The 23,290-nt window shown below is 43.6% G+C and overlaps 1 protein-coding gene across 1 annotated transcript in view; it reads left to right on the top strand.

The window, feature by feature from the left end:
• The first annotated feature begins 139 nt into the window (after positions 1-139).
• LOC139423508 (BOS complex subunit NOMO1-like) overlaps positions 140-23,290 on the top strand; it is a 40,254-nt gene continuing 17,103 nt past the window's right edge. Inside the window, exons 1-27 of the mRNA XM_071175116.1 lie at positions 140-252; positions 761-1,028; positions 1,597-1,745; positions 2,048-2,203; positions 4,521-4,606; positions 4,739-4,884; positions 5,089-5,236; positions 5,514-5,690; positions 6,971-7,116; positions 7,370-7,484; positions 8,648-8,745; positions 8,824-9,007; positions 13,574-13,704; positions 13,978-14,133; positions 14,322-14,400; positions 14,603-14,776; positions 16,307-16,528; positions 17,227-17,316; positions 18,220-18,265; positions 18,349-18,449; positions 18,849-18,955; positions 21,182-21,254; positions 21,484-21,636; positions 22,068-22,205; positions 22,507-22,596; positions 22,754-22,859; positions 23,054-23,204. Coding sequence (XP_071031217.1) covers positions 237-252; positions 761-1,028; positions 1,597-1,745; positions 2,048-2,203; positions 4,521-4,606; positions 4,739-4,884; positions 5,089-5,236; positions 5,514-5,690; positions 6,971-7,116; positions 7,370-7,484; positions 8,648-8,745; positions 8,824-9,007; positions 13,574-13,704; positions 13,978-14,133; positions 14,322-14,400; positions 14,603-14,776; positions 16,307-16,528; positions 17,227-17,316; positions 18,220-18,265; positions 18,349-18,449; positions 18,849-18,955; positions 21,182-21,254; positions 21,484-21,636; positions 22,068-22,205; positions 22,507-22,596; positions 22,754-22,859; positions 23,054-23,204 — 3,506 coding nt within the window. The 5' untranslated portion in view covers positions 140-236. The remainder of the gene's footprint in view (positions 253-760; positions 1,029-1,596; positions 1,746-2,047; positions 2,204-4,520; positions 4,607-4,738; positions 4,885-5,088; positions 5,237-5,513; positions 5,691-6,970; positions 7,117-7,369; positions 7,485-8,647; positions 8,746-8,823; positions 9,008-13,573; positions 13,705-13,977; positions 14,134-14,321; positions 14,401-14,602; positions 14,777-16,306; positions 16,529-17,226; positions 17,317-18,219; positions 18,266-18,348; positions 18,450-18,848; positions 18,956-21,181; positions 21,255-21,483; positions 21,637-22,067; positions 22,206-22,506; positions 22,597-22,753; positions 22,860-23,053; positions 23,205-23,290) is intronic.

Genomic DNA, 23,290 nt, shown 5'->3' with positions numbered 1-23,290 from the left:
TCATATCCAAAATTAAATAAGCACGATTGTTGTGTATTGTGGGAAACCATGCTAGGCCAGTCTAGTATTTATACATCTAGCTCCAGAGTTGCGTCGCTTTGGGATTCAGGAAAGGGAATGCGGCTTTGTTTTACTTCTGCTGACTGACAACCAACGTCAGCTAGCTACGCTAGTTAGCTAACAAAGTTGTTCATTAAACTTTCGTTGATATTAAAAGTGCACGAGGACAACTGGAAATGGAGAGAGACTCAGGTAACTAAGCAAACTCAATTTCATATGGACCTTTTCAGCAAGTAAGTTAGTAAATGTGGCCAGTTATCTAGCTAGACAAGGCAGGTAAACTTTCCCAATGCTAAAAAGCTATCCAGCCAACGTTAGCTAGCTAACTGTAGCTATCTAACTTTTAGCTGAAACTGAGCCAATTGTCGTTGTTATTGAAATAAAACTTCCCTTACTCTTTGAGTTTTATGACATTAAATAGGAACAGTAACTTGGTTTTTTAAGATATGTTTTGATAGATGTAATTATTGAGGTGTGGTTGTTTTTTCAAATGTACCTGTCTGTTGCAATGACTGTATGGCTACACCACTTCCTGTGCATTCACAGCCAAATAGTTTAGTGAGTTCAACAGTATGATATCAATACAGTGTATTGCATTCAAGTACTGCTCTTTAAACCCCACATTTTACTCTCACTTTATGAATTTTAACCCCCAGCCTCTTCCCCAAAACACTTTTTTTAATTTATTTCTCTCTGACAGTGTTCCACAATGACCGTCTGGGAGCACCACGTAACCCACTACTGGACCAGCTCCCCAGCTACCAGTCTCTGCTGTACCGCAGAAAGCCCTCCGCCTCGGGCAGTAACAAGCGCCGTGGCAGCTCACGGACCAGGCTGGGCTCCTCCAGCAGTGGGAAATGGGGACAGACCACATTGGCCAGGCAGCATGAGGAGAAACACAGGACTCAGACCCTACAGAGACCAGTCAGGGAACTGCCCAAACCTATGGCGGAGAAACGCAGAGACAAGTCAGATCGCTAATATGTCTTCATGCAGTGTTATACTGGTGTAAAATGGTGTATTGTAATGATAATATGAAATGGGTTGCACTGTGTAATAACATTTGTATACTATGTAACTGTATAAGTTACAGGACAACAGAGATTTTTATGTTTTTCACTGTCTTACTGTGTTGGAAGTAATTGGTTATCTGCCTTCATTGCCTTCACTCACTGTAGGGGTCAGCAGTGCATAGTTATTGCTCTGCAGGCAGTGTTTAATTTTCTCGTATCAATTTGAGACATTACAGGATTAGTGAGGGAATGCTCTCTGAATCTCTCCTAGATATATGGCAATTCTCAAGCCTTAGGCCAATAACAGAGCACAACATTAACTACAAGTAGGCTATAATTTCATGAGCATAACGATTGGGGCTAGAGATGGTTATGTTCATGGTGGACACTATATTGAGTCTCTTTGTTGAAGCTCACTTGGTGGATTCTGGTGTGATGTTAGTATTCTTGAAAAATTATTAGTATGTAAACATTGACTGACTGATTGATTGCTTAATATATTGACTGATTGATCATCTGATAGGGACCAGCGTTTGGAGCAGGCCAAGGATCTGAGCAGTTGGAGCCAGTGGAGACAGAGCACCAGACGGACCCTGAGGAGGCTGAAGGAGGATGGGTTTGAGATGCTCAGCAACCTGGAGCTCTGGAGGGGAGACATCCATGTCATTGAGGGTAAGAGAGTGGTTGCCAGTGACAAAATGACCTGTTACTCCAATTGACTTCTATTGACATCAATACATGATTAGTTACACGATCAAAGCTCAAAATTGAAATTGTGAGGGACAAAGGCAGAGTGTCCACAGAGATGATGTAATATCGCTGATGAAAATTGGGCAATTAAAAGTTTTTGTTGCTCACTTGTGTGTCTTCTGTTGGAAGCATTGAAAGATATGAGTGCGTTGATGTTGATCTCTTTAAGATCCGGGATGGTATCTAAATCACTCATCCTTTCCCTTCTCTGTGTCCCATCACAGGGATGTTTGGCACGGGGATCCTGTCCTACTTCTCCTTCCTGCGTTTCCTGGTGCTGCTCAACTTCATCATGTTCCTGCTCATGTTCGGCTTCGTCATGCTGCCCATCATCACCGCCCCCCATGCCTCAGGGAACACCACCTTCAACCACGTAGATGGTAACACAGGCCTTTACGTGTTATAGAGTAAAGTAGACCATATTATACATGTAACTGTCAAGATAAAGGAAACACACAGACCCTTTAAACCGCCTATGCTCCTTTGAGACCCGTCTTTCAAAGTAGCGAAAAATAATAAGCATTTTTATACAAGACTCTAAGCATGATGGGATGTTAATTACTGAATTAACTCAGGAACCACACCTGTGTGGAAGCACCTGCTTTCAATATACTTTGCATCCCTCATTTGCTGAAGTGTTTCCTTTATTTTGGCAGTTACATGTACATCACAGGAGGTTGGTGGCACTTTAATTGGGGAGGACGGGCTTGTGGCAATGGCTTGAGCAGAATGTGTGTAATGGTATCAAACACATGGTTTCCAGGTGTTTGGTGCCATTCCATTCGCTCAGTTCCAGCTATTATTATGAGCCGTCCTCCCCTCAGCAGCCTCCACTGCTGTACATTAATTATATAGTATTTATGTCAACTGTAGGTCAGTAAGAGATTAACACCACATTCAACCATGTTGTCATGAAGGTTCAGTTAGAGAGGAGAGATATGGGGCATGTAGCTGTTCTGTAACTGTTCTGTGACATCAAGAGCATCAGTCATCTTTACATTAGATTATGAAGGTTGTATTGTTAATCTCATCTATGAAATATACAGTGGGGCAAAAAAGTATTTAGTCAGCCACCAATTGTGCAAGTTCTCCCACTTAAAAAGGTGAGAGAGGCCTTTAATTTTCATCATAGGTACACTTCAACTATGACAGACAAAATTAGAAAAAAAAATCCAGAAAATCACATTGTAGGATTTTTAATTAATTAATTTGCAAATTATGGTGGAAAATAAGTATTTGGTCAATAACAAAAGTTTATCTCAATACTTTGTTATATACCCTTTGTTGGCAATGACAGAGGTCAAACGTTTTCTGTAAGTCTTCACAAGGTTTTCACACATTGTTGCTGGTATTTTGGCCCATTCCTCCATGCAGATCTCCTCTAGCGCAGTGATGTTTTCGGGCTGTTGCTGGGCAACACAGACTTTTAACTCCCTCCAAAGATTTTCTATGGGGTTGAGATCTGGAGACTGGCTATGCCACTCCAGGACCTTGAAATGCTTCTTACGAAGCCACTCCTTCGTTGCCCGGGCGGTGTGTTTGGGATCATTGTCATGCTGAAAGACCCAGCCATGTTTCATCTTCAATGCCCAAAGCATGATGTTTCCACCCCCATGCTTCACAGTAGGTATGGTGTTCTTTGGATGCAACTCAGCATTCTTTGTCCTCCAAACACGACGAGTTGAGTTTTTACCAAAAAGTAAATTTGTTGTTTCATCTGACCATATGACATTCTCCCAATCTTCTCCTGGATCATCCAAATGCTCTCTAGCAAACTTCAGACAGGCCTGGACATGTACTGGCTAAAGCAGGGGGACACGTCTGGCACTGCAGGATTTGAGTCCCTGGCGGTGTAGTGTGTTACTGATGGTAGGCTTTGTTACTTTGGTCCCAGCTCTCTGCAGGTCATTCACTAGGTCCTCCCGTGTGGTTCTGGGATTTTTGCTCACCGTTCTTGAGATCATTTTGACCCCACGGGGTGAGATCTTGCGTGGAGCCCCAGATCGAGGGAGATTATCAGTGGTCTTGTATGTCTTCCATTTCATAATAATTGCTCCCACAGTTGATTTCTTCAAACCAAGCTGCTTACCTATTGCAGATTCAATCTTCCCAGCCTGGTGCAGGTCTACAATTTTGTTTCTGGTGTCCTTTGACAGCTCTTTGGTCTTGGCCATAGTGGAGTTTGGAGTGTGACTGTTTGAGGTTGTGGACAGGTGTCTTTTATACTGATAACAAGTTCAAACAGGTGCCATTAATAGAGGTAACGAGTGGAGGACAGAGGAGCCTCTTAAAGAAGAAGTTACAGGTCTGTGAGAGCCAGAAATCTTGCTTGTTTGTAGGTGACCAAATACTTATTTTCCACCATAATTTGCAAATAAATTCATAAAAAATCCTACAATGTGATTTTCTGGATTTTTCTTTCTCATTTTGTCTGTCATAGTTGAAGTGTACCTATGATGAAAATGACAGGTCTCTCTCATATTTTTTAAGTGGGAGAACTTGCACAATTGGTGGGTGACTAAATAATTGTTTGTCCCACTGTGTGTGTGTGTGTGTGTGTGTGTATGTGTGTGTGTATATATATATATATATATATATATATATATATATATATAAAAATATTTTTAATCATTGTTAATGGACTTCTAGAAAGATGTCTTACCAATATTATATTGTTGCTTCTGTTGTGAACCACAGGCTTCGAGTGCAGTAACTACCCCAGCACCTCTCGCCGTGGCCTGGTCGTTTTCCACCAGCACATCACAGACCTCCTCTCAGGGGCGGTACGGACTACTCTCCTCATATACCACGCCCTCTTATTCATTTAATTCAGTCACTCATTGTACGTCTGCATAGCACTGTAGATTATGTTTTAGGACTGAGAAGGACTCCCCTGTTTGTTTCAAATCTTAAAGGGCTTTCTGGAGCAGACCTACCTCTTCTATGGTTACTACAAGGTAGAGACCATTCACTTCCCTAAGTTCACCTACAACCTGCCTCTGGCCTACCTGCTGGTCACCATAGCCTACCTCTTCCTCAGTCTCATATGGATAGTCAAAAGGTAAAAAAAAGTGCCCTATCTTACTGTATTTGTCTTGTCAATTATACTAGTCTTTTGGATAAACCGGTCCTCAAAAGGCATATCTTCTCAAACATGCACACGCTGTCCAATTGTTTTTCATGGTCATGCAAGTCTTATACTGTTATAGAAATACTTCAGTTTTTTAGCAATTTCCAAATCTGCATTTCTCGTCGTTCCCCAAAGGTCTGCGACTGGCTTCAAGCGTAAACTGGTGCAGGATGAGGATCGCTTCCAGAGCTTCTGCAACAAGATCTTTGCCGGCTGGGACTTCTGTATCGTCAACGACAGCGCAGCCAGGCTCAAGAGGAGCAGTCTTCTTTATGAACTGAAGGTGAGGTGTCAGTAGTCAGTCAATAGTATTGGTTGACTCCAAACAACGGAGAAATGTGATTCAACACTATTGACAAAGTTAATTGAAGTCCTCAGTTCACACATTCCAGTTACAGCCATATAATGTAACAGAACTGTATTGGTTCACTTCTGTTTTTCAACAACTCCTTTCAGAAGGAACAGTGTTTATTTGTTTATTAATATACACAGTATAAGTGCTTATAACTGCATATAATGGAGATCCTATATTCATTCCTCTGTCCTTTCTATGTCAACAGACTGATCTGGAAGAGGAGCGCATCAAGCAGAAGATAGCAGACAGGACACGGAAGGAGAGGTGTCGGATCTACGTGATCCGACTGATCCTGAATCTGTTTGTGATCGCTGTACTGGCTGCCTGCTTCTACTCCATCTACATAGCCACCAACTTCTCCCAGAAAGCACAGATGACTAAGGTAACTAGGCAAGTCAGTTAAGAACATATTCTTATTTACAATGACGGCCTACCCCGGCCAAACCTGGACGATGCTGGGCCAATTGTGCGCCGCCCTATGGGACTCCCAATCACGACCAGATGTGATACAGCCTGTATTCGAACCAGGGTCTGTAGTGACGCCTCTAGCACTGAGATGCAGTGCCTTAGACTGCTATACCACCCGGGAGCCCCATTTAGTGGAGGATTCTTTTTAAATCACATTGTGATAAACCTTTAAACAGCCATGTTAGTTCAGTTTAATTTGATGTGTACTATGGAAGCTTAAATTTGAATTGCAGCAGCACATACAAGAAAACAAATGTAAATCAATAATCAACATGAAGGGAGTTGAAGCGTGAATGGAGGAGGAGCATCTTGGTCACAGCCAGGGAGGATAGTTGGTCAGAGACGGGTCTGGAGTCTCCTCAGCACCCCCTGCTGTCCCTGATGTCCTCAGCCTCTCCTTATGGACTCTGTAGGTAGCTGGTCAATAGACATATGCTTATTTTAGATCTGATACATATGTCTAAGTTTAGCACAGGTGTGTCAAATATACAGCACACGGGTGGTCTGAGTAAAAATTTAAATATATAATTTTATTATAATAGTTTTCCACCCGGGGGAAAAAAATATATTAATCGCCATTGAAATGACTAAAACCAAATCTAAACTGTAGAATTGATAATGGACCTACATTTATTGTGTCTTCACTCTTTCCAGCATCCTAAAAGTCATCGAAAGGAAAACTAGACACTCAGGGAGCATTGACGAGACTGAATGCGGCCCACGGGGAAAAATTTGTTTGACACCCCTGATTTAGCACAATTTTTAAATGTTTTATTTTTTATTTAACTGCGCAAGTCAGTTAAGAGCAAAATCTTATTTACAATGACGGCCTAACCCAGACCACGCTGGACCAATTGTGCGCCGTCTTATTGGACTCCCAATCACGGCCGGTTGTGATACAGCCTGGATCGAGCTAGAGTCTGTAGTGACGCCTTGAAGCACTGAGATGCAGTGCCTTAGACCACTGGCCACTCGGGAGCACGATGGTTGTGTTTTTAAATTTTTTTACGTTTATCGATTTTACTAACATCACAAACATCAACACAGAACGACACTGACACGTTCAACAATTTCAAAGTTTGAGGGATGAGCACAATGGCTGTTCTATTGAAATGAATGCTCTCTTCCTCAGTACTGTATACCTAATGGCATGTGCCTTTTCTGTTTTACTTCAAACACACGTTGTCATAACAGGTGAACTTCATCCTGGACCTGATCTATGAGTATCTGCCTTCCATCGTCATCACCCTGGCCAACTTCATCACCCCCCTCATCTTCTCCCTCATCATCCAGTTTGAAGACTACTCCCCCGCCTTTGAGATCCGCTTCACTCTCATGAGGTAAACAACAGGGCTGGGGTTGTTTTATTTCTATTCAGTCATTACATTTTTCAGTTTACTTCCTGAATTGATATGAAATTTACCCCAACCCTGGCAACCAAGCACTTTCTTCTGTGAAAATCAATGAATGATGCTCTTGATGTTTCACACCGATTCTAGTTTGCATACTGATGTAGCACCCTGGTATTGATGAATAGATTTTTGCATTTTAACACCAACGTAATTTCTTTGTAATGTCATAATCTTTCCACAGGTGTGTGTTCATGCGCCTGACCAGTATCTGTGTGCTTCTCGTCTCCCTCTGGGGTCAGATCACCTCTTGCCAGGAAGGCAACTGTATCTGCGGGTACAACCACATCCTCTACCCGGTGAGTGGAGGTCTCTTTATTTGTACTATTTTCTACATTGGAGAATAATAGTGAAGACATCAAAACTATGAAATAGCACATATAGAATAATGTAGTAACCAAAAAAGTGTTAAACAAATCAAAATACATTTTTGATTTTAGATTATTCAAAGTATGACTTTGATTATTCAAAGATGACAGCTTTGCACACTCTTGGCATTATCTCATCTTCACCTGGAATGCTTTTCCAACCGTCTTGAAGGAGTTCCCACATATGCTGAGCACTTGTTGGCTGCTTTCCTGCACTCTGCGGTCCAACTCATCCCAAATCATCTCAATTGGGTTGAGGTCGGGTGATTGTGGAGGCCAGGTCATCTGATGCACCACTCCATCACTCTCCTTCTTGGTCAAATAGCCCTTACACAGCCTGGAGGTGTCTATTACTTGAACTCTGTGAAACATTTATTTGGGCTGCATGAACTTATCCTCTGCAGCAGAGGTAACTCTGGGTCTTCTTTTCCTGTGGCAGTCCTCATGCGAGTCAGTTTCATCATAGCGCTTGATGGTTTTTGCGACTGCACTTGAAGAAATGCTCAAAGTTCTTGAAATGTTCTGTATTGACTGGCCTTCATGTCTTAAAGTAATGATGTACTGTCATTTCTCTTTGCTTATTTGAGCTGTTCTTGCCATAATATGGACTTGGTCTTTTATCAAATAGGGCTATCTTCTGTATACCACCCCTAACTTGTCACAACACAACTGATTGGCTCAAACGCATTAAGAAAGAAAGAAATTCCACTTTTAACAAGGCACACCTGTTAATTGAAATGTATTCCAGGTGACTACCTCATGAAGCTGGAGGTAGTCACCTGGAATGCAAAAATCTATTCATCCAGCTGGTTGAGAGAATGCCAAGAATGTGCAAAGCTGTCAGAGGCAAAGGGTGGCTACTTTGAAGAATCTCAAATCTAAAAATATTTTTGACTTGTTTAACACTTTTTTGGTTACTACATGATTCCATATGTGTTATTTCATAGTTTTGATGTCTTCACTATTATTCTACAATTTAGTAAAAATAAAGAACATCCCTGGCATGAGTAGGTGTGTCCAAACTTTTGACTGGTACTGTACATATTGATATTGAACGTTACTATGATCTCATATAATTCTACCTCTGCCTATAGTGTTGGGAGTCTCGCGTGGGCCAGGAGATGTACAAACTCATGATCTTTGATTTCATCATCATCGGTGCCGTCACTGTCTTTGTGGAGTTCCCTAGGAAGTAAGTCATCTTTTCTCTTCTCTCCTCTTCTCTCCTCTCCTCTTCTGACGGTTCTCTCCCTCTCCCCTCTCCCCCCAGACTCATAGTGGACTACTGTGACTGCGGCCTGGCCAAGTGGTGGGGCCAGCAGGAGTTTGCCATCCCCCAGAACGTCCTGGAGATTGTTTATGGCCAGACCATCTGCTGGATCGGGACGTTCTACTGCCCCCTGCTGCCCGCCATCTGCACCATCAAGTACTTCATCATCTTCTACATCAAAAAGGTAACATACCATAGAAATATTAGACCGTATCAATGTACTGTGATAGGTGGGCCGGTGGCCATAATTGTAGTTCTATGTAATACAGTACAGTAAAAGCATCAGGAAGTTACAGAAACTAAAACAGGAAGCAGCCGTGCTCAGGTCTGTTCAACCCTGATCCGACCAATCGGATTCCACGCTTCAAGATTGCTTCGATCACGTGGACTGGGATATGTTCCGCATAGCGTCAAACAACAACATCGCTGATTCAGTGAGCAAATTTATTAGCAAGTGCATCGGTGATGTTGTACCCACAGCGTCTATTGAAACATTCCCCAACCAGAAACCGTGTATTGATGGCAGCATTCGTGCAAAACTGAAAGCGCGAACCACTGCTTTTAATCAGGGCAAGGTGACCGGAAACATGACCGAATACAAACAGTGTAGCTATTCCCTCCGCAAGGCAATCAAACAAGCTAAGCGTCAGTATAGAGACAAATGTGTGGCAGGGTCTACAGTCAATATGTGGCAGGGTCTACAGTCAATCACGGACTACAAACAAAAACCAGCCCTGTCGCTGACCACGATGTCTTGCTCCCAGACAAACTAAACAACTTCTTTGCTCGCTTTGAGGACAATACAGTGCCACTGACACGGCCCGCTACCAAGACCTGCGGGCTCTCCTTCACTGCAGCCAACGTGAGTAATACATTTAAACAGGTTAACCCTCGCAAGGCTGCAGGCCCAGACGGCATCCCCAGCCGCGTCCTCAGAGCATGCGCAGACCAGCTGGCTGGTGTGTTTACAGACATATTCAATCAATCCTTATCCCAGTCTGCTGTTCCCACATGCTTCAAGAGGTCCACCATTGTTCCTGTTCCCAAGAAAGCTAAGGTAACTGAGCTAAATGACTACCGCCCCGTTGCACTCACTTCCGTCATCATGAAGTGCTTTGAGAGACTAGTCAAGGACCATATCACCTCCACCCTACCTGACACCCTAGACCCACTCCAATTTGCTTACTGCCCCAATAGGTCCACAGACGACGCAATCGCAATCACACTGCACACTGCCCTAACCCACCTGGACAAGAGGAATACCTATGTGAGAATGCTGTTCATCGACTACAGCTCAGCATTTAACACAATAGTACCCTCCAAACTCGTCATCAAGCTCGAGACCCAAGCTCGAGACCCCGCCCTGTGCAACTGGGTCCTGGACTTCCTGACGGGCCGCACCCAGGTGGTGAGGGTAGGTAACAAGAGATCCACCACGCTGATCCTCAACACGGGCCCCACAAGGGTGAGTTCTCAGCCCTCTCCTGTAATCACTGTTCACCCATGACTGCGTGGCCATGCACGCCTCCAACTCAATCATCAAGTTTGCAGACAACACAACAGTAGTAGGCTTGATTACCAACAACGACGAGACGGCCTACAGGGAGGAGGTGAGGGCCCTCGGAGTGTGGTGTCAGGAAAATAACCTCACACTCAATGTCAACAAAACAAAGGAGATGATCTTGGACTTCAGGAAACAGCAGAGGGATCAGCCCCCTATCCACATCGACGGACAGTGGAGAGGGTGGAAAGTTATAAGTTCCTCGGCGTACACATCACGGACAAACTGAAATGATCCACCCACACAGACAGTGTGGTGAAGAAGGTGCAGCAGCGCCTCTTCAACCTCAGGAGGCTGAAGGAATTTGGCTTGTCACCAAAAACCCTCTCAAACTTTTACAGATGCACAATCGAGAGCATGCTGTCGGGCTGTATCACTGCCTGGTAAGGCAACTGCTCCGCCCACAACCGCAGGGCTCTCCAGAGGGTAGTGAGGTCTGCACAACGCATCACCGGGGGCAAACTACCTGCCCTCCAGGACACCTACACCACCCGATGTCACAGGAAGGCCAAAAAAATCATCAAGGACAACAACCACCCGAGCCACTGCCTGTTCACCCCGCTATCATCCAGAAGGCGAGGTCAGTACAGGTGCATCAAAGCTGGGACCGAGAGACTGAAAAACAGCTTCTATCTCAAGGCCATCAGACTGTTAAACAGCCACCACTAACATTGACTGGCTGCTGCCAACATACTGACTCAACTCCAGCCACTTTAATAATAGAAAAATAGATGTAATAAATGTATCACTAGCCACTTTAAACAATGCCACTTAATATAATGTTCACCTAGCCTACATTACTCATCTCATATGTACAGTGCCTTGCGAAAGTATTCGGACCCCCTTGAACTTTGCGACATTTCAGGTTTCAAACAGAAAGATATAAAACTGTATTTTTTTGTGAAGAATCAACAAGTGGGACACAATCATGAAGTGGAACGACATTTATTGGATATTTCAAACTTTTTTAACAAATCAAAAACTGAAAAATTGGGTGTGCAAAATTATTCAGCCCCTTTACTTTCTGTGCAGCAAACTCTCTCCAGAAGTTCAGTGAGGATCTCTGAATGATCCAATGTTGACCTAAATGACTAATGATGATAAATACAATCCACCTGTGTGTAATCAAGTCTCCGTATAAATGCACCTGCACTGTGATAGTCTCAGAGGTCCGTTAAAAGCGCAGAGAGCATCATGAAGAACAAGGAACACACCAGGCAGGTCCGAGATACTGTTGTGAAGAAGTTTAAAGCCGGATTTGGATACAAAAAGATTTCCCAAGCTTTAAACATCCCAAGGAGCACTGTGCAAGCGATAATATTGAAATGGAAGGAGTATCAGACCACTGCAAATCTACCAAGACCTGGCCGTCCCTCTAAACTTTCAGCTCATACAAGGAGAAGACTGATCAGAGATGCAGCCAAGAGGCCCATGATCACTCTGGATGAACTGCAAAGATCTACAGCTGAGGTGGGAGACTCTGTCCATAGGACAACAATCAGTCGTATATTGCACAAATCTGGCCTTTATGGAAGAGTGGCAAGAAGAAAGCCATTTCTTAAAGATATCCATAAAAAGTGTCGTTTAAAGTTTGCCACAAGCCACCTGGGAGACACACCAAACATGTGGAAGAAGGTGCTCTGGTCAGATGAAACCAAAATTGAACTTTTTGGCAACAATGCAAAACGTTATGTTTGGCGTAAAAGCAACACAGCTCATCACCCTGGACACACCATCCCCACTGTCAAACATGGTGGTGGCAGCATCATGGTTTGGGCCTGCTTTTCTTCAGCAGGGACAGGGAAGATGGTTAAAATTTATGGGAAGATGGATGGAGCCAAATACAGGAAACCTGATGGAGTCTGCAAAAGACCTGAGACTGGGACGGAGATTTGTCTTCCAACAAGACAATGATCCAAAACATAAAGCAAAATCTACAATGGAGTGGTTCAAAAATAAACATATCCAGGTGTTAGAATGGCCAAGTCAAAGTCCAGACCTGAATCCAATCGAGAATCTGTGGAAAGAACTGAAAACTGCTGTTCACAAATGCTCTCCATCCAACATCACTGAGCTCGAGCTGTTTTGCAAGGAGGAATGGGAAAAAATTTCAGTCTCTCGATGTGCAAAACTGATAGAGACATACCCCAAGCGACTTACAGCTGTAATCGCAGCAAAAGGTGGCGCTACAAAGTATTAACTTAAGGGGGCTGAATAATTTTGCACGCCCAATTTTTCAGTTTTTGATTTGTTAAAAAAGTTTGAAATATCCAATAAATGTCGTTCCACTTCATGATTGTGTCCCACTTGTTGTTGATTCTTCACAAAAAAATACAGTTTTATATCTTTATGTTTGAAGCCTGAAATGTGGCAAAAGTTCGCAAAGTTCAAGGGGGCCGAATACTTTCGCAAGGCACTGTATATACTGTACTCTATACCATCTACTGCATCTTGCCATCTTGATAAATGTATAAATGTATCACTGGCCACTTTAATCAATGCCACTTTATATAATGTTTACATACCCTACATTACTTGTCTCATATGTATTTACTGTACTCTATACCATCTACTGCATCTTGCCACCTTGATGTTATGTATCACTGGCCACTTTAATCAATGCCACTTTATATAATGTTTTCATACCCTATATTACTCATCTCATATGTATATACTGTACTCTATACCATCTACTGCATCTTGCCTATGCTGTTCGGCCATCACTCATTCATATATTTGTATGTACCATTTCTTATTCATTCCTTTACACTTGTGTGTATAAGGTAGTTGTTGTGAAATTGTTAGGTTAGATTACTTGTTAGATATTACTGCATGGTCGGAACTAGAAGCACAAGCATTTCGCTACACTCCCATTAACATCTGCTAACCATGTGTATGTGACAAATATAATTAGATTTGATATGAATGACTTTGTTTTTGGTTGTAGCATATGGTTTTAGCTGGGTCTAAACCTCGGGTTACATACTCTAGGTAACTGATTGAGTTGAGCGATACTGTACCTCATAGGTAATAGTGTAGGTCAGGATATTTCCTTATCTTAATTCCTTCACCCAATTGATAGAGAAAAGGAATATCCCATACCTGTGTGCATTATGTTGACTGAAATGACTGAAAGGGAATTCTCATCCACAAATATGTTGATGAATGTATGTATTGTCTACCCTGCAGGTGACCCTGGTGAATAACTGCCGCCCGGCCACCCGTCCGTTCCGAGCCTCCAGCTCCAACTTCTTCTTCCTGGCTGTGCTGCTGATTGGCCTGGCACTGGCTTGTGTACCTGTCACCATTGGCATCGCACAGTGAGTACATGGCAGCAGTTAGCCTACCATGCATGCGTTTTTATTTCCATAGATAACCATCAATATGGCTAGTTGCACTGAAACTCACCCTTTTCACACTGCTGAGCCTAACTGAGCCTAGCTTAGCTGTACTGCTGAAACTGGGCTGGATAGGAAATATTTGAGTCAGCACAGTACAGTTTGGCTTGGCACCATAGTGTGAAAATAGTATCAATCTGCTCCTAGATCAGTTGTTGGGGACATAAACTTACCCTCCCGTTTCTCCCTTATCAGGATCAGCTGTTCCCAGGCCTGTGGTCCCTTCGTTAACTACACCACATCCTGGGAGGTGCTCCCCCAGACGGTGTCCCAGCTGCCTGCAGGAGCACGCATGTTCCTCCTGGCCATCTCCTCTGAGGCCTTCGCCGTCTCCCTCTTTGTCATCACATGGTACGGGTTCCGGCCAATGATATCACTCCTGTCTACGGTTCATTATCATTTGATATCCAGGCCGATAGACTGTGGTTTCAGCCAATCAATCAATAAAATATATTTATTAAACCCTCTTTTCATCAACACGTCACAAAGGGCTATCAAAAATCTGCTTTGATAACTGTTGTGTCTCTTTCCTCCCTCAGCCTGGCCATGTTTTATGTCATTGCTCTAGCTGGAGCGCACAAGCAAGTGATCAACCAACTGAGGGAGCAGCTAGTCATGGTGAGTAGCTACAGTAACCAGTCTACATGGCTGCACAACTCTATACTGTACAGTAGCTTCATAGGACTTAGCTGTAGGGACAGGATTATTTTCCTGACCAGAAAAAAATCTAGCTCCTAGTTATCTGGCATAACATTGTTATAGGGTTAATTATAGGTTATTATTAGTTATAGGGTTAACCCTCTTCTCCCTGTTCGGCCAGGATGGGCGAGACAAGCGTTTCCTGATCCAGAAGCTGTGTCAGGCCCAGAGGACCTGTGCTATTATATCCACAGGTGCTAGTTCCCAGTCCCACTCCTCACACAGAGTCAGTCCCAGCTACCGCTCCAACTCTGGGGTCTTCCTGGTCCAGCCACCCCCGGACTCTGCTACTCATGTCTGAGTTGCTAGGATTAGGCCCTTGAGTTTTACCTGACCAAAAAACTCAGGGCTCTTGATATTACTTGTAACTGGCTGTCTAAACACTATTACTGGCAGACACTATAGGGGCTGGCTTCCCAGAAATATATTAAGTCTAGACCTGGACTAAAATGCATGCTCAATGGAGAATCTCCATTAAAATAGCTTTTTAGTCCAGGACCAGGCTTGATCTGTGTCCAGGAAACCAGCCTTACCACTGGAAGACACTAGATTTGAGGAACACTATGCAACTGGGGGATTAGCTTTGCCTATCAAGGATCTTTGGTTTTGATCCAACGCATGTTGAGATCTGTGAATGTTCAAATGTTTAACAAGCACAGTTTTACAATATTGGACCAATAGTTTGAACTCAAGGCTGGCAAAATAGCTATTTACTGCCTTTTGTGGAGAATATATTGTCCCGTTTGTTGTTTACTATATGTAGCCTACCATAAACATTACTATATGTGATGTCATGATGATAATTCTGCTGACTATTACCTTTTTCCTTCCAAGAAGGACTCTATTTATGACAAGAACCACTATAAAACTTTGAATTGCCCTTCTGAGTAAAGTAATTTATCCCATATTTATCCCATATTGTTCCACTTGAACGCCTATAAACACTAAACATTCTTGCACTTTAAATGTGGCCTTTCTTGTTCATCTTTTAAAGGTATACTGTATTGATTTGTGTAAACTTATATTCTTTAATCTCTTGTTTACTATTTCCATTAACTCCCTCTAAGTATTAACTTTTAATAACCATGACAAGCTACATGTGATTTAATATTTCAAAATGTATTTGAGATCTACTGTCCCAACTTCCGCTACATACCAAACTGAACTGATACTTTTTTACTATACTCTGTCTCCACTGCCTGTGTTCCATAAAGGGGAAGTGTTGTTTTATCCATTGCAAACCATTGTTTATGAGTGAACTGTTACATTTGAATCAACTAGTAAGATGTCATTTTGGCAAAGGTTTTATAATTCCAAAATCTGTGTGTTACTCATTGTTATAAACTGGGTGGTTCAAGCCCTGAATGCTGATTGGCTGACAGTCGTGGTATATCAGACTGTTTACCACGGGTTTGACAAACCATGTGTTTTTACTGCTCTAATTACTTTGGTAAACAGTTTATAATAGCAATAAGGCACCTCAGGGGTTTGTGGTATATGGCCAACTCCGCTTTGCGTGGTGCTTAAGAACAGCCCTTAGCCGTGGTATATTGGCCATATACCACACCCCCTCGGGCTTTATTGCTTATTGATTTGTGGCTGGAAAAGGAAAATAAATAATGCAAGTATTTAAAACGTACGTTATTTCTTGTCATACTTTGTGTGAATATAACTTGTTTAATTTGTTCAGTAGGGAAACCCAAAAGACAAGATTCTGTTCATATTTGAATAGACACCTTTTCAAAACTAGATACTTAATCTATGTCACCTCCGCACCAGCAGGTGTCGACGCCACCAGAATAGGTAGCTGCTGCTCCTTCAACAGCGCAGCGTACGGAACCGGAGGCAGCGTGCACTGTCAATTCGGTTGTCCAGAAAAATCTTCTGGCGAAAACTCGGAATAACGGAACCGGCAGACATGGCAGTGTTCTGGATATTATTTGGAATCATCTGCTGCCAGTTTATTACAGTGTCAGCTGATGACATTGTGGTGGCCTGCGGAGGGTTCGTGAAATCCGACGTTGAAATCAACTACTCGCTGATCGAGGTGAGTGCAGAGACGGCCTACTACCTTAGTAGGCGGAGACACTATTGCTGGGGGTCTTGAGTGGTGAAAAGACAGTTGAGTTTGAATGAAATAACATTAGCCCCAAGGTGGCTAGTAAGATGATCTAGCTAACTCTCTGAGTAGCCACACTAATCTCACAAGCCATCTCTGATCTATGTTGCTGGTTTCTCGTGCACAACCATGTCGAAATTCAGAACTTGCTAGCTAACTAGTTAACATAGTATTGTACTAACTAGCTATCCTTACAAAACACATCAGAAACGCAATAACTTGAAGCTATTTAAAAGTATCTAAATGTGTTTAACTGATTTTAAGCCCTTTCTACATTTTAAAACTCTGAGCGAATGGTAGTTTACGCACTGGCTAGCTAACGTTAGCTAGCATGCTAAAGTTGACCTAGCTAGTTGCCAGTCCACCTAAACCCCACTGTACTGACGAGGTATTGCACCATACACGCACCATTTACAATAATAGGATTACTATTTAGTCAAATAATCTCAGACTGGACCACCCTCACCCCAATGACTGCCGGTGCAAGTCACTTACGTTAGCTAACAAGCTACTTGATTGGAAAAGCCTATAGTACTGTCCAGCATGCATCGCATGAAATCATGCTTTTGCCTTTTGGTTGTGTTTATGCATTGCTAAATACACATCGTCTGTCTTGTCTCTCACAGATTAAAGTGTACACCAAACAAGGGTCTTTGAAATATCAGACGGACTGTGCTCCCATCAATGGATACTTTATGATTCCCCTCTATGACAAGGTAATGAATGTATTGATCCGAGTAGGCAGGCGGCCTCATTGTAATGTCATAATAAATGAAACAAACGTGGTATCCATACGTTTGATACCGTTTCATTTATTCCATTCGAGACATTACAATGAGCCCGTCCTATAGCTTCTCCCACCAGCCTCCTGTGGTATTGATACATATGAAAATGCAGTTGTAGTATGGCATTGGTTTGTCTAAACCTCAGACTGTTTCCCTGGTTACTTCATGGATATCAGTCTGAAAGAAGTCGCTGTAAAAAAGACGCAGTAATCTCTACAAGACAGAATGTTGAATACAATTCTATTTAATCGTACTTTACCAGTTGTCCGTGCTATTGGTCCTTTCGGTGGTATCAGGTGGAGATGGGGTAGCCACAGGAAAGGGCTGTTTACCCCACTTTTTGCGGCAGCGGTTCTGTTGCTTTTATTTCCCACCTCCTGGCGCATTTCACGTGATGCACAATATCAAACAATAGCCGAATGTAGCTTAATGTTGTCGACCAAAGCACAGTTACCTCGCAATCAGCTGAAAGTGCTTGTGAAATTTGCCAGCTGATTGCGTGGGACAAAGTTCAGTCTGTGCTTCGGTTAAACTCGGCATTGTTGACATAGCGTCGCATGTGAATTGAGTCAGCATTGAAAATACAAACCGACATACAGCCCAGCGTACTGAAAGGCAGGTTGATAACACTACTCTGTGGATATTTTGTCTCAGATTACCTACTTTTATAGGGACAAAATCAGTGGACAACAGGCAAAGTATGTTCAATGAAGTTTATTCAACAGTTTGACTTGTGATGGGACTGTTAGAGCCTACAGTTTAGAGACGAGAGAGGAGTCGTCCACTCTCAGGTTCATAGTGGCAGTTCTGCTAATATTTGACTGTTATTCACAGGGAGACTTTGTGTTGAAGATTGAGCCTCCTCTTGGGTGGAGCTTTGGTAAGGAGAATTTCATGTGTATTTGTAGCTCTTGTGTATAGCCAGCAGTGCTGTAACAGAACACTCTGTCTGTGTTTTTGCAGAGCCCACCAGTGTGGACCTCTATGTGGACGGGGTCAATGATATCTGCACCAAGGAGCAGGACATCAACTTTGTCTTCACTGGCTTCTCTGTCTCTGGAACGGTGAGAGGAACTCTTCTTCAATAAGCCTTAGCCTAACCCTTGTGGGGATGGTGCTCTCTGGAATAGTTAGTCATTTAGCAGATGCTCTTATCCAGAGCGACTTACTGGAGCAATTAGAGTGAAGTGTCTTGCTCATCAACATATTTTTTTAATCTAGTCAGCCCGGGGATTCGAACCAGCGACCTTTCTGTTACTGGCCCAACGCGCTTAACCGCTAGACCCCCCCCCCCCCCCAAAAGACTCAATACATCACTATTTACTGACTAAACAGAATGGCACAGAGATCTGCCTCTTTTTAAAATGGTTGTTTAGTGTTAGTACTTACCGGATATACAGTATGTGCATTTCTGAAATAATTGTTTACTTTGTTGTGGCGTTAATGTGTTGTGTATGTCCCAGGTGCTAAGTAAAGGCCAACTCCTGGGCCCAGCTGGGGTGGAGATCAGCCTGACCAGGGAGGGAACAGGAGAAAAGCTGCAGACTGTGCTCACTCAGCCTGGAGGAAAGTAAGGGACCGCTCCTCAAACTCTTAACAGCATTACTTTAAACTACAAGGCAATATAACTACCCCTTACAACACAAACAAACACACTGGCTTTTCTTTCAGTAGTGGCAACTCAAGCCAATCAAATCAAATTGTATTTGTCACATACACATGGTTAGCAGATGTTAATGCGAGTGTAGCGAAATGCTTGTGCTTCTAGTTCCGACAATGCAGTAATAACCAACGAGTAATCTAGCTAACAATTCCAAAACTACTACCTTATACACACAAGTGTAAAGGGATAAAGAATATGCACATAAAGATATATGAATGAGTGATGGTACAGAGCGGCATAGGCAAGATGCAGTAGATGGTATCGAGTACAGTATATACATATGCATATGAGATGAGTATGTAAACAAAGTGGCATAGTTTAAACTGGCTAGTGATACATGTATTACATAAAGATGCAGTAGATGATATAGAGTACAGTATATACGTATACATATGAGATAAATAATGTAGGGTATGTAAATATTATATTAAGTAGCATTGTTTAAAGTGGCTAGTGATATATTTTACATCAATTCCCATCAATTCCCCTTATTAAAGTGGCTGGAGTTGAGTCAGTGTGTTGGCAGCAGCCACTCAATGTTAGTGGTGGCTGTTTAACAGTCTGATGGCCTTGAGATAGAAGCTGTTTTTCAGTCTCTCGGTCCCAGCTTTGATGCACCTGTACTGACCTCGCCTTCTGGATGATAGCGGGGTGAACAGGCAGTGGCTCGGGTGGTTGTTGTCCTTGATGATTTTTTTGGCCTTCCTGTGACATCGGGTGGTGTAGGTGTCCTGGAGGGCAGGTAGTTTGCCCCCGGTGATGCGTTGTGCAGACCTCACTACCCTCTGGAGAGCCTTACGGTTGTGGGCGGAGCAGTTGCCGTACCAGGCGGTGATACAGCCCGACAGGATGCTCTCGATTGTGCATCTGTAGAAGTTTGTGAGTGCTTTTGGTGACAAGCCGAATTTCTTCAGCCTCCTGAGGTTGAAGAGGCGCTGCTGCGCCTTCTTCACGATGCTGTCTGTGTGGGTGGACCAATTCAGTTTGTCTGTGATGTGTACGCCGAGGAACTTAAAACTTGCTACCCTCTCCACTACTGTTCCATCGATGTGGATAGGGGGGTGTTCCCTCTGCTGTTTCCTGAAGTCCACAATCATCTCCTTAGTTTTGTTGACGTTGAGTGTGAGGTTATTTTCCTTACACCACACTCCGAGGGCCCTCACCTCCTCCCTGTAGGCCGTCTCGTCGTTGTTGGTAATCAAGCCTACCACTGTTGTGTCATCCGCAAACTTGACGATTGAGTTGGTGGCGTGTGTGGCCACGCAGTCGTGGGTGAACAGGGAGTACAGGAGAGGGCTCAGAACGCACCCTTGTGGGGCCCCAGTGTTGAGGATCAGCGGGGTGGAGATGTTGTTACCTACGCTCACCACCTGGGGGCGGCCCGTCAGGAAGTCCAGTACCCAGTTGCACAGGGCGGGGTCGAGACCCAGGGTCTCGAGCTTGATGACGAGTTTGGAGGGTACTATGGTGTTAAATGCTGAGCTGTAGTCGATGAACAGCATTCTCACATAGATATTCCTCTTGTCCAGATGGGTTAGGGCAGTGTGGTTGAGATTGCATCGTCTGTGGACCTATTTGGGCGGTAAGCAAATTGGAGTGGGTCTAGGGTGTCAGGTAGGGTGGAGGTGATATGGTCCTTGACTAGTCTCTCAAAGCACTTCATGATGACGGAAGTGAGTGCTACGGGGCGGTAGTCGTTTAGCTCAGTTACCTTAGCTTTCTTGGGAACAGGAACAATGGTGGCCCTCTTGAAGCATGTGGGAACAGCAGACTGGGATAGAGATCGATTGAATATGTCCGTAAACACCAGCCAGCCAGCTGGTCTGCGCATGCTCTGAGGGCGCGGCTGGGGATGGAGTCTGGGCCTGCAGCCTTGCGAGGGTTAACACGTTTAAATGTTTTACTCACCTCGGCTGCAGTGAAGGAGAGTCCGCATGTTTTGGTTGCGGGCCGTGTCAGTGGCACTGTATTGTCCTCAAAGCGGGCAAAAAAGTTATTTAGTCTGCCTGGGAGCAGACTAAATATAAATGCTAATGTTTTTGTACACATCCGCTGTTTTGTATCAGGACAATATACGTGGGGGTGGTACAAGCACTAGGCTTCTAACACAGAATGTTTTGGGTCATTTCACAGGTACACCTTCTCCAAAGTACTTCCTGGAAGTTATGACATCATTGCTTCTCATCCGTCCTGGACCTTGGAGCAGGTGAGTTTCTTTCTGCAGGGCTCATGATCTCAAGCCATCTCAAAGTGCAGCTGTAGGTATTATTGGCACAGTTTTAGGTGGATGCAATTGGAACTCAATCCTATTGCACAAGTAATATAAGCAAGCAGAGTAAGAACATAAGTGATTACAGGTAGTGTGAACTATGCAAAAAGAATTAGAGCAAAAACGTCCAAATGCTTCACAATCATTTTGCGTTGTCCTTCCACAGAGCGCTACGTCAGTGCGTGTGTCCAGTGCCAATGCAGCGGCTGCAGAACATCTGGTGGTGGGAGGGTACGATGTCTCTGGGGAGGTCCGGAGTGATGGGGAGCCCATGAAAAAAGTCACCTTCCTCCTCTACTCTGCCACAGTGAAGAAGGAGGTCAAATATATTTGTATTGAATTGAAAGGCAAATTGAAAGAGCGGTGGTGTCCAGTCCACTGTGTTTCTATTACATATTGTGATGCACTACAGTGATATTTTATCCTTAATGTTGGCTGTCTATGAAGCTGGACATTTTATACATGAATATTTAAATTATGATATTGTAACCCAGACGGATACATACAGTTTTTACCCAAAACGGGAATTTCAAGTTTCAGATATATGTAATGCTTATCTTACATCCAGGCTGTATCACAACTAGCCGTGAATGGGAGTCCCATAGGGCAGCGCACAATTGGCCCAGCATCGGCCGGTTTTGGCCGGTGTAGGCCGTCATTGTAAATAAGAATTTGTTCTTAGCTGACTTGCCTAGTTAAATAAAAATAAATACAATTCCCTCTAATATGTGTATTTATTGTGTTTCCCAGGACATCAGTGGCTGTGACACAGCCCCAGTGAATGGAGCCGAGTCTGGCGATGACTCCCTGGTCTACCTGTGTAGTGCCCTGTCCCGAGAGGACGGCATCTTTTCGTTCCCCTCACTGGCCAGCGGAGATTACACTGTGGTAAGATGGCCACCACAACACACTCGTGTGGTTCACACTGCACTTATCCCATGGCAAATTAGCCCTGGGCTAAGAAAATGCCTTTTGATGACTACGTATTCAGCACATATCCCTCCCAGTTAATGTGTGTTGCTGAAATAGCACAGTTGGTGTTCTTATGTTGTCATTAATGTGTAAAATATACTTGGGATCTGGAAGGCTCTGTACATAAATCTGGAGGGCTCTATATAAAAATGATGTACTTTGTCTGGTTTCTTGTCCTTCACTTTGACTATATTGGACTAATTTGTCTGTGTTTCAGATTCCCTTCTACAGGGGAGAGAGGATCACATTTGATGTGGCGCCTTCCAGAATGGACTTCAGGGTGGAGCACAACAGCTTGAAGCTGGAGGTAAGTTTACAGTGCTCCAGCTTCCTGCTTGGCTGCTACTTATGGGTTAAAATCGTACAGCATTGGCCTTTGTGTCATGTGATTAACAGTGGTTATAATACTGTACATGACCCTGGAGGTGTCGTGTGTTATGTTTTGTGTTTCTCTCTCTCTGTAGCCCATCTTCCGTGTCATGGGTTTCTCTGTGACCGGCAGGGTTCTCAACAGCCTGGAGGGGGACGGGGTACCTGACGCCACGGTAACCCTCAACAACCAGATCAAAGGTAACCATAGTGACATCCACCACCCCATTTCTCTTATATTATCTGTGTTCAAATTCGGAGGAGAAATATCAGAGATGACATTGTTTGGTTAAAGTGGAGACATGCTATGTCCATTTGCGTTGGGATCGTCCTTCTGCCGAACCCTTTCTTTCTCTCTCCCTTTTCCTCCCTCTCTCTTTCTTCCCCTCTAACAGTTCTGACCAAAGAGGACGGCTCCTACCGCCTGGAGAATATGACCACCGGTACCTACACCCTCCGCACGCACAAGGACCTCATGTTTTTTGAGCCAATCACGGTGAAGATAGCTCCCAACACGCCTCAACTCCCTGACATCATCACTGCTGGGTGAGTTTCGACTTTCAATGTGTCCTATTGATGCCTCCATCTATAATCATAACATCTGACATAACAGCTACGTAGTTGTTCCGTTG

This window comes from Oncorhynchus clarkii, chromosome 13 (assembly GCF_045791955.1).
Source record: "Oncorhynchus clarkii lewisi isolate Uvic-CL-2024 chromosome 13, UVic_Ocla_1.0, whole genome shotgun sequence".
Classification (NCBI taxonomy): domain Eukaryota; kingdom Metazoa; phylum Chordata; class Actinopteri; order Salmoniformes; family Salmonidae; genus Oncorhynchus; species Oncorhynchus clarkii.
Note: the sequence above shows the minus strand (reverse complement) of the source record. Positions and strands in the feature narration are given on the sequence as shown.